Here is a 12,482-nt window from a genome sequence, read left to right on the forward strand (position 1 = left end):
ACCGCGAAGGCCCCATGTATGCATGGTGCGGAGAATGCCTGCCCTCCAACAGGTGTCGTAAGCCTTCTCCAAATCAAAGAACACAGCCACTGTCCGGTGCTTCCGCAAAAAGTTATTCATAATGAAGGTCGACAAGGTAACCAGATGGTCAAGAACAGACCGGTGCCTACGAAATCCACATTGTACATTGGTAAGTAGGCATTGAGATTGGAGCAGCCAAACCAAACGAGAGTTAACCATTCATTCCATCACCTTACAGACACAGCTGGTAAGGGAAGTGGGTCGATAACTGAAAGGCAAGTGCTTGTCCTTCCCCGGCTTAGGAATCGGGGCAACAATAGATTCATGCCAGCATGTGGGAACATGACCCTCAATCCAGATGTGATTATAAGTACGAAGAAGAAAACCTTTACCCACAGGAGAAAGGTTCTTCAGCATCTCAATATGAATAGAATCTGGCACCGGAGTGGAGGACCGTGACCAGGTAAGTGGACTTTCGAGTTCCCGCATGGTGAATGGGGCATTATAACTTTCATGATTTGAGGAGCGGAAGTTAGGTGGCCTTGCCTCCTCTGCCTGTTTTTGGGGGAGGAAGGCAGGGTGGTAAGGAGCGGAGCTCGAAACCTCTGCGAAAAATCGGCCGAAGGCATTGGAGACATACTTAGGGGCCACAAGGACGTAATTCGCAACCGTCAAGCCAGAAACTGGTGAGTGGACCTTAGTGCCAGATAGCTGGCGCAGGTTACCCCAGACAACAGGATAAGGAGTAAAGCTGTTGACAGAGCTTGTGAAACCAGCCCAGCTGGCTTTCTTGCTTTCTTTAATAACACGACGACACTGCGCACGTAATCGTTTATAATTAATATAATTCGCCAACGTAGGGTGGCATTTAAAGGTGCGTAAAGCACGTCGACGAGCATGTAAAGCGTCTCTACATGCTGCGGTCCACCAGCGGACCAGTACGCGACGTGGAGAAGAAGTAGTATGAGGGATGGAATAGTCAGCAGCAGTGAGAATGACTTCCGTGAGGTGTGCAACCTGACTATCGCAGCTTGCAAAGTTTTGATCCTGAAATGTCGCCCTGGAAGAGAAGAGCCCCCAGTCTGCTTTGGAGATGTTCCAACTAGCTGAGCATGGAGATGGGGTATGATGCAGGAGATGGATAACACAAGGAAGTGGTTGCTCGAATACGTATCAGAAAGAGCGTACCACTCAAACCGACCTGCAAGTTGCTGTGTAGAACTGGTGATTTATAATTTATTCATGTGACACCACTTACAAGCATTCTGTTCTGAGACATCAAACTTCCTTCATGCTGCATAGCTGTTTGTGAGCTCTGCATCCACAGCCCGTTTGAGAAGATTTTGCCACACAACCAACCTATCATTCGTCCCCCCTCCCCCTGAAACATTAGATTCCTTTCCATGGTCTTTTACTTATATTGCTCTTGTCAAATCTAATAATATACCTCTGCAGCTGACTGGTAGAGTTTGTGCTTTTCATGCCATAGCTCTGAGTTCAATTACTGGTGATAGCACCAACTTAAACTAACACCCCCCCCCCCCCCCAATCACTGAAAAGATGTCAGATACAAATATTTGTGCGAAGCTGTGAGCACCATGAGATTTATAATTTATTTATCTACACATATTATATTAAATTTTTTATTATTAAATGTTCAGAGTGGGTCACAATTAATAGTAAAAAAGACATGTGAAAGTATACGATAGCAGAAGCAAAAATGTTACAGTAAATATGGGTGTGCGAACAAGCTATTTGTGAGGTGCTTGTGAATGTGTGGTTACGAGCCACAACAGACATCAGTATTAAATATCTATCCTATTTTATACAAATGTAAACTTTACAAAGTCCCTACCTAATTGGGTTCAAAATTCACCTATGGGCTACTGTCTACATCTACATCTACACCTTCACGACTGTCTGCAATTCACACTTAAATGCCTAGCAGAGATTTCATTGAACCACCTTCAGACTATTTCTCTACTGTTCCACCCTCTACCAACCCATGCAAAAAATGAATGCCTAATATTTTGATAAGCATAGTGCGGTCAATTTCGACTATTCTGCCAATAAAACACAGGCTTTGGTTTGCCTTCCCCACAACATTATCTATGTGATCATTCCAGTTTAAGTTGTTCATAATTGTAATTCCTAGGAATTTAGTTGAACTGCCAGCCTTTAGATTTGTGTGCTTTATCGTATAACCAAAATGTAATAGCTTTCCTTTAGTACTTGTATGGATAACCTTACACTTTTCCTTATTTAGAGTCAACTGTCACTTTTCATCCCACATAGATATCATGGCTACATCATTTTGCAGTTAGTTTTGATCTTCTGATGGTAAATGACAGAACAATCTCAAAACAATCTAAGGGGACTGCTCAGACTGTCTTCAAAGTCGTTCATATAAGTTAGGCACAGCAGAGAACCTACAACACTTCCTTGGAGAACGCTAGATATCAATACCGTTTTACTCAGTGACTTTCTGTTGATTTCCATGAATTATGATCTTTCTGACAGAAAATCACAAATCTAGTTGCACAACTGAGATAATACTCCATAGGTACAAAATTTTATTAGAAATCTCTTGTGAATAACAGTTTTAGACGCCTTCTAGAAATCTCTAAATATTGAATCAATTTGAGATTCTCTGTCAATAGCACTCGTTACTTTTTGTGAATAAAAGAGCTAGTTGTTTTTCACAAGTACTATGTTTTCTGAATCTGTGCTGACTATGCGTCAATAGACCATTTTCTTTGGGGTAGTTCATAATGTCTGAACACAGTACCATTCTACTGAAAGCTGATATCAGTGATACCAATCTGTAATTCATTAGATTACTCCTATTTCCTTTCTTGAGTAGTGGTGTGACCTGTAAAACCTTCCAGTCTTTAGGTATGGATTTTTCCTCAACCAAACAGTTGTATATGTTGCTGTGTATGGAGCTATAGCATCAGCATACTCTGGAAAGAACCTATTTGGCATACAATTGGACTGAAAGACTTGACTTTATTAAGTTATACACTGAGGATATCTTCTTTTAAGTTACTAATGTTGACAGTTGTTCTTGATTCAAATTCTGTAATATTTACTTCACCTTCTTTATGAAGGAATTTTGGAAAACTGCGCTTAGTAACCCTGCTTTTTTGGCACTGTCACCGGAAATATTACCATTAGTACTGCACAGTGAAGGTATTGTTGTGCCTTGTACTGGTGTAATTTTCATATGACCAGAATTTTCTTGGATTTTCTGCCAGATTTCAAGACAGAGTTTTGTTGTGGAACCTTTTAAAAGCAGCTCCCATTGAAGTCCATGCTAAGTTTTGAGCTTCAGTAAAATATTGCCGATCATGGAGGCCTTGCATTCTTTTAAATTTGGCATGCTTTTTTCAATGCGTTTGCAACAGTGTTCTAACCTGTTTTGTGTACCATGGGGAATCAGTACCATCTTTTATTAATTTATTTGGTACCAGTCTCTCAATTGCTGCCAATAATATTTCTTTGAATATAAGCCGCATCTGGTCCACACTTATGTAGTTAGTTTGGAAGGAGTGGGGACTGTCTCTTGGGGAGGCATCACACAAATTTTTATCTGATTTTTCTAAACGGATATATTTTCTATTTATTTTTGGTTGATTTGGAGTTACCTTATGAAATGTCTGAAAGACACTGCATAAATACTGAGTAAATATGAGATCTAGCAAAGATTTCAAAGAGGTGCATAGATTGACGACTTGCTTAAATGTTCACAAATGTAAAATTGAGCACTTCACCAAATTAAAAAATGTAGTAGCCTATGACTATAATATCTATGAATCATAGTTGAAATCAGTCAACTTCAAATACTTGGATGTAACACTTTGTAGGCATATGAAATGGAATATCGCATAGGCTCTGTTGTGGATACAGCACGTGGTAGACTTTGGTTTATTGGTAGAATACTGGGTAAATGCAATCAGTATACAAAAGAGAAAGCTTACAAATCACTTGTATGACCCATTACAGAATATTGCTCAAGTGTGTTAGACCCATACCAAATAGGACTGGCAAGGGATATTAAACATATACAGAGAAGGGCAGCATGAATGATCACAGGTTTGTCTGACCACAGGGAGTCACAGAAATGTTGAAGAAACTGAATTGGCAGACTCTTGAAGATAGACATTATCCTGAGAAAGCTTACTTGCAAAGTTTCAAGAACCTGCTTGCCATGCTGCAGCAAACATCTATTGCATGCAGCAAGGGGGGAACTGCAGTGGAAATGACCACTGAATAGCCCTTTCATGTTGATGGCAGGTACATACAAGGCCTATTCAGAAAGTAAGGTCCGATCGGTCACAAAATGGAAGCCACTGTGATAATCAAAAATGTTTCATTTGCAAAAGTTAGCTACACCTTCCAGCTACTTCTGTACATAGTCGCCGCTCCGATTTAGACATTTGTCGTAGCGTTGCACCAAGTTTCCGATACCCTCGTCATAGGAGTAAGCCGCCTGTGCTTCCTGCCAATTCTACCGAGCGAGGTGGCGCAGTGGTTAGCACACTGGACTCGCATTCGGAAGGACGACGGTTCAATCCCGCGTCCGGCCATCCTGATTTAGGTTTTCCGTGATTTCCCTAAATCGCTCCAGGCAAATGCCGGTATGGTTCCTTTGAAAGGGCACGGCCGACTTCCTTCCCCATCCTTCCCTAACCCTATGAGACCGATAACCTCGCCGTTTGGTCTCTTCCCCAAACAACCAACCAACCTGCCAATTCTCTACGCTGGTCTACAGCTCGTTGTCTGTGCCAGAAAGTTGTCTTCATAGCTATTGGTTCATGTGAGCAGAGATGAAACTCAGGCAGAGTCAATTACGGGCTCTGTTGTGGGTAATCAAACACTTCCCATCGAAAACGCTGGAAAAGGATCTTCATTGGCCCTTCAGAGTTCGGCCGAGAATTTTCAAGCAGGAGGAAACGTATGTGGGCTGCATGACATTAGGCGAAATCTCACACCAGTTCCTCATACTTGGCGGGAGACACTACTGTTCTAAGCATATTTACGTGCTCACTGTGCGCTCAGAAATGAAAAGAGCGACGTGATGCGATCCACGGACACACTGCAGACGCTGCCCAACACATCTATGCAAAGCTTCATCGGATTTTCACTGTGGTTTCCATTTCGCACCCCATCGGACCTTACTTTCCGAATAGCCCTCGTATAATCTGTGGCCAGAAGCCTGACTCCAGTCCATCACCAGCAATGGAAGGGGTGAACCTTTGACAATGTCAGCCATTTGTGCTGGTATAACATCAGAAAAATCATGAAACAAACGTTGGCAGAAGAACCCAAGACAAAAGCCACAGGCAGTTTGTCAACAAGTGGCCACAATGGCCATAACAATTTTAATGATAAAGTCAGTGGTAACTTGTAACCAATCACATAGTCGCAGTTATCTCATAAATGGTTTGCTGGCAGATGCAAGTTTGTTGGAACTTTTTTGCTTCTATTATTGTGTATTTTTGTGTGTATCAGTTTTTGTTAGTTATGATTCATACTGTATAGTAATTTTGCAACTGGGTGCCTTTGACATATCAATTTGGTGCCCACTTGTGTCGCTTGAGCCTTAAACTGGCCCTGCTGTGTCATAAATAACCACTAGCTTAAAATTAGTTTCAATCTGTGTGACCCAATTCCAAACTGCAAACACTTATATTCACATTTTTCAACATAGTCACGGCTGTTATTTGCATTCATTATCATTTGCTACAATTTACTGTTCCTATAGCACTAGGCAAACTGAGTTACAATAATATGTTATCCTCTCACCTCCTTAGAGATGAACGGGCAGAAATTTGACCACTTCAGGATAAGGGTGCATTCATAATTTGTTGTCAACCTCAAAAATAACCAATGCTGTTGAGAAGTAGCTGCTTTAGTGGCATTGTTGAACCTTGTGTTCCATTTATTACATCACATTTGTTCTGTGTGAACATACCTATGTTAGAATTAATTTGTTTCCTGTAGAAATGTATACTATTGCAAAGTATTTACCCATTTTTAAAGTCATTTCAGTTCCGACTACATTTAAACTCGAGCATGGTACATGCTCATAATAACAAAGGTATGCAGGATGCAATCCCATGCTTGGCAGCAAGACCAAATTTGCTACTCATTCACCACCTGTATTTGGCTGCCCTGATGACCAGAAGCATGAAATTTGAATCGGGACTTCTGGTAACATGAACCTGGTTCACTGCCAGGCCACTTGGAGCACTTCCAGTTTTATTACATTACTTTATTATTGACTGACATAAAAAAATCTTCCATTTTTATTTTTATTTTGCACAAAATGGAATCTGATGTTCTACAGACTCAGCTAAATGTGTTCCTACTTACTACTTTGTGTTGTGCACAGCATTATTTAAATTGCACTGTAAGTATGTTGCTCATATTCTGATTTATTTTTCTCGAATCCATAATATTTAGTGATGTAAATGATTACAATATTCATGTTTGTTATGTATAAAACAGAATCTAGTTTCGTCGCTTGATGTTCTGTGCACCCTTGTACACTTATTCTAGCTTATGAATCCATGTGTGTACCACATCAGGTCAACCACCACCTGCAACCAGTTGGCTGAATCCTAGCCTCTCACACCGAAGATACTAACTACTCCCTTTCTTCATCGACTCTTTGCCTCCCCACTCCTTTACTCCCTGGATTTCTACTAGTTACTGTTGATGCCACCTCCCTATACTCCAACATCCCTCATGCCTGCTACTATCAAACACTACATCTCCCTATGTACTTCAGACTCCAAACCCAGTACCTCACTCCTCACACACAGTACCAATTATATCCTCACACAACTACTTCTCTTCTGAGTAGAAGGTAGATAAACAAATTTGTGGCACAGTGATTGGCACACACAGGGCATCATCCCATGCCAACTTTTCATGGGCCATCTTGAGGAGAGCTTCCTAGCCTCCAAAAAGCCCAAACCTCTTGTCTGGTACAGGTTCATTTTGATACTGTTATTACCTGGTCAAGGTGCTGAGACATCCTATCTTAATTCCTCTACAACTTCAACACCTCTCCCAACTCTTTCACCTGGTCCTCCTCAACCCAACATGCCACCTTCCTGAACATTAACCTTCACTTCTCTGATGGCACCATCCCCACCTCTGTCCATAATAAATCCATTAACCATCAACAGTACCTGTAGCGTGTTTGTGTGGTGGGAGGCACATGCATCTAGTTATATTCTAGCTCAACAAAGGATTTATGCCGAAAGTTAGTAAGTACACTTTCTCTTTTGTTTGTGCCTGTTGACGACTCAGTGTTCTGCTATTTCGTGCATTGTCTCCTTTACTCCTAAACTTGTTACATTCTGCCAAGACTTTCCTTACTACATAATAATCAACATCTACCAGTAATGGTGAGCTGCACATCCTTTCAGTGCTGAGATGTCGTAACATTAAATGAACACAGAACCAGTTTTCTGTTATCTGTCCTTTACTCTGCTCCATTGCTACTAACATTTGACACTTTAGAACATGTTACAGTCTTCATTTCCATAACTCCCCCCCTCCCCCCCCCCCCCCAAAAAAAGAGTGTTCCAGTCCTTAATTTCACACAAGTACTAACTGATCAGCCAGAACATTATCCTACCCACGCTTGCCACAGATAGCAGCGACAAAATGTCGTGGCATGGATGCAATGAGGCCTTGTTAGGTTGATGGAGGTAGCTGGCACCACATCTGCACACAAAAGTCACCCAATTCCATAAATTTTGGGGAGGAGCAGGATGGAGGGTGGGGGCAGAGGCAATGAGCTCTGACACCACAATCAATCCCTTCCCACACGTGTCCCATCGGGTTCAGATCTGGTGACTTGGAGGCCCAGCACACCAATTTAAACTTGCCACTGTGTTCCTCGAACCACTTCTGGCTTTATGACATGATGCATTATCTCGCTGAAAAATTCCACTGCCGTTGGGAACCATGATCGTCTTTAAGGGGTGTACATGGTCTGCAACCGTACTCCTTGCCCATCATGGTACCTTGCACGAGCTCCACTGGATCCATGGATATCATTGTGAATGTTTCCCAGAGCGTAAGGGAGCTGCTGCCAGGTCGTTTCCATCCCACAGTACTGGTGTCAAGGAACGGTTGCCCTGGAAGACGACAGATTTGCGCCATCCCATCAACATAATGAAGAAGGTATTATGATTCATCAGAGCATGCAACACTCTGCCACTGTGCCAACGTCCAGTGCCAATTGTCATGTGCTCATTTCAGTCTTAGTTGCCAATGTCATGGTGTTAACAATTGCACATGTATGGGTCATCAGCTGCAGACACTCATCATCAGGAGTGTTTGGTGCACTGTGTGTTTACTCTCACTTTTACTCTGCCCAGCATTAGTTTGATGATAGTTTCACAACAGTTCACTGCCTGTCCTGTTTTACCAGTCTGACCAACCTATGACATATGACATCTCTAATGAGGGCTGGCCACATAACCCCAATACATCTGGACATGGTTTCACTTTGGTTTCAGCACATGTTGAAGACACTCACAATTGCACTCCTCAAACACGCAACAAGTCGTACAGTTTCCAAATTACTCGTGCTGAGCCTCTGGGCCGTCACAATCTGTCCTTGGTCAAACTCAGATAGTTCGTGTGCCTCCCTCATTCTACACACGGACGCGCACTCACTGACACTACATGCACCGAGCTTGTGTCTGACTAGCAGCAGGCTATTATCACCCGGATGGGTTTATATTGATAGTAGGTCAGTGGTCGTATGTTCTGGCTGATAAGCGTCTATCTTTCCACTGAAATATTTTTTCTGTTTACAGGATGATATATCCTTTTGCAAAATATGAACTTTTGCGGTATGGACAGAATACCATGCTGCCAAGGGCATTTGGTCACAGTGTTCTGGAGGCATGCAGCTGATGACAAAGCCAACCTGCAAACCATGCCACATGTTATGTCTACATGTGGCAAGGTTCTCATAATGATTTGTTGATACAGCATTGTGCCAACTGGCAGTGCATGCTTTTGCCACCAGACAGCCTAACAAACTGACACTGGGACATATAAATAATGTCCCATTCATGCCGTTAGGTAGTTTGCAGTCAGATTCCATAACTTGATGGTTCCCATGCTGCTGGAGACTCAAGCATCTGCTGGACAGCTGTCATCATCATCATCATCATCCCATCACTCATGCACCAAAATCTGGAGTTTCAGATTCCTTGCCATCCCATGTCTGCTCTATTGCCCAGTGCTGCAGACAACACCAAATAGCAGTACCCAAGCGATGTGGGGTGTCACCACAAGCCACTGCCTCAGCACTACCACTGTCACTGCCTCAGCACTACCGCCGTTTCAGCACAGTGTATCACGACCACTCACAAATATGCTGCTGCCCCACCTCACTCTTCGCTTACACACTGCATGCTCTATCAAGCACAGATGCTATGATCTGAAGGACTGGTACCCTAGCCTCAGCTGACTGCTGGTGCTACTCAGCACCTTATGAATAGGCTTATGTAACCTACAGAGGTGGCTGCTGCCAGTATGAAGACATAGGTTGGTGCCAAGCTGCACCCAACAGAGAAAGGCACACATCTGTAATGTCATTAGCTCTTTGTGTACAGCTGACATAATATATGGTGCTTATGGGAAATAAGAATGTGATTGATGAAATATTACATCATGCCAGTTACAATGATTTTCCATGGCATCCATTTTTATGGCTCTTCGAAACATTTGTGAAATCTGCAGGCTTTGTACTTACTACTGTGACTGCCAGATGGCAGTAACTGTATCATTTGTCATTTTTTGAAACCTTTGTTATTTTCTCTTGCTTTGGTGGTGGTGTTATGTGATGTTTGAGTTCTCTCTGTTTGGTGTGCTTTTGCATTCAAAATGTGCAGTGAAGAGGAGCAATTTTTGGAAAAAATTGTTAAAAAGTACTTGATAAGCTACAGGTGATGAAAACAAAGTATCTGATGATGATTCAGATTACACCATCTGAAAACAGTAATAATTGTAGACTTTTTTTGAAGACAAGTTGTTGCATACATTTATCGTATTGTTTTCACTGATTGTTTTGTTATGAAGGATTCTCCTGAATGTACATCATAAAATGAAACTGAGTTTATAAGTCCAGTGAATGTAATGTTGAACTGTGTATATCTTCTCATTTCAATTTGGATCACACAGTACTCCACTATGAATGTTAAATTTTGCTTTGGTCATGTGTTTTGTGTGCTTTTTACATATAAATTGGTTGTAAAAGAAATTAACACAGAATTATCACATGTTTACATACATATTTGGATATTAAGATTCGTTTTCAACTATTTTTTTTGTGATGATTACTACTAAATTGAAGTTTCATCTATGTATTCAGATTTAACACTAGCAATACTAAAAGGAGTGGCTATAAATTAGAATGTCCAGTAAAATTTAAAATGTTTTCAAATTCCATCTACATACTTGTACACAGAGTTATAACTTCCAAAAAAAAAAAAAAAAGGCAGTCACAGGTATTGGCAGCCACCTACGAGACCAGCACTCCAAGTGTTAACAAAAATTATGGGCTATTTTCATGTAATGTGTATTTCCTTTGCTCTCAATTTATTCTTCAGTCAGAATGAAGAAATTACATTTTGAAAGTTGAGTAAATTTAATTTTCTTGAGTATGACTGCGCGGATTTCATGTGAGTGAATATACATACATACCAATTATTAGAAATTCACAGCTCCTAATTATAGTTGACATTAGAGCACGTAACTATTTCACAATATAAAATGTTTTTCTTAGTTTTAAAATGAGATTTTTTGAATATATTTCTTTGCAAGGTCTCAAAAAACTTTCAATTTCCTGGCATGCACTTTACCCCTATATTACAAGGCCTGCCCATGAACTGTAAATGAAATATATTTTCACCTAATACACATAGTTCAAAAAGCAATAATATGCATTTTCCTATATTTGAAGTTCACTGCAAAATTACAGAAACATTTTGATTTCCAGTGATGTGTTTTACCACTAGACTATGAAGCCCACCCATAAAATATAAATGAAAAATACTGTAATCTAATATGTTATTTTGAAAGGCAAGAATATGGCTTTACATGCCCTATTTTCCCCAGAGTTGAAATTCTGTGCCAGGTCATTTGGAGTGCTCTGTCATTCTCTGCTTCCATATCATAACACAGGCCTCGCACTTCTCATAATTTTGGTGTTCTGTGTTAATGCCACTTATCCTAACCCACCATTCTGAAATTTTCAAATTAAATCTGTGTGTGACCTCAACTACCAGAACTTCATCTATGAATGTAAGGTAACCTCTACATTAGGCAACATAAAAATGCTGACCCGAGCAAGCAAAACTTTATTTATGAGTGTAGGATGACCCCATATTTTTCAAATCATAAATTTGGGAAAAAACCTTGTCTTATAGTCGGGTAAATACATTATTTGCATCATATTGTGCTGGTATATTAAATAATAAAGCTGCCTGCAGCCAGGACACCAAGGTGTTTTGTAAGGTATAACATTATTGGAGGTGGCATATCCTTGCTTTCTTTTGAAATTTGAACTGACTTATCCAGCCAGTTACAGGGAAACATTTAATTTAATAGGCACTCTGAATCATGGCGCAATTCAACACTTTTCACGTATGACAATCACCACCAGAGGTGGAAGAAGCAATAAGTGCCAAAACAATCCTAAGATCCATAGAGATCATGCTTCTGTACTGATAATCTGGCATGTATCAATCACTGGAGCTGATTTATTAAGAACAAAACCTTTTCTTAAGAATTATCAAAATTGAGGAACAAAAAATTTAGAAATTGCAGAAGAAAATAAAAATGGATTTCAGTACGTAGTTATTTCATATTTTGTTGGTTAAGATCATCAATGTGTAACCTTAACAATACTTAACAAATTCATTTTACTTACATCTACGACTAGATCTGCACGCAACTTTTCTAGTAGCTGGAAATCTTGAACCCACATCTGAAGTTCTTCCCATTTCACATCAACCTCTTCATGTAGCATTTTCTCCTCTGAAAGATTTAACAATTCCAATTAAGAAACAATTTCCTACTATAGAATAACATACATTCATCTCTAACTTTTTCACAATCAATGAAGTATTAAACATAAACCCTAATCATTAACTAGCAAGTTAACAAACGAAATAATTTTTAAATATGTTATTATACTCCATAGTTACATGATTATTTTATGTTTAGTTATCATCCTCCATCTTTGAAACCATAAATGGTGATCATATACTGAGATGTCAAAAGTCATGGGACAGTGATTTGCACAAGTACAACAGATGAGGGCATTATCACATACACAAGGTATTAAAGGGCAGTGCACTGAAAGAGCTGTCATTTGTACTCAGATGATTCATGTGACAAGGTTTCCGGCATGAATTCCA

At 40.4% G+C, this 12,482-nt stretch overlaps 1 protein-coding gene across 1 annotated transcript in view; it reads right to left on the reverse strand.

Annotated features, from left to right (window-relative positions):
• The window catches only part of LOC126419818 (two pore channel protein 1-like), a 66,887-nt gene that overhangs the window by 8,133 nt on the left and 46,272 nt on the right, over nt 1-12,482 (reverse strand). Inside the window, exon 12 of the mRNA XM_050087044.1 lies at nt 11,993-12,099. Within this exon, the coding sequence (XP_049943001.1) occupies nt 11,993-12,099 (107 nt within the window). The remainder of the gene's footprint in view (nt 1-11,992; nt 12,100-12,482) is intronic.

Source organism: Schistocerca serialis, chromosome 9, assembly GCF_023864345.2.
Source record: "Schistocerca serialis cubense isolate TAMUIC-IGC-003099 chromosome 9, iqSchSeri2.2, whole genome shotgun sequence".
Classification (NCBI taxonomy): Eukaryota; Metazoa; Arthropoda; class Insecta; order Orthoptera; family Acrididae; genus Schistocerca; species Schistocerca serialis.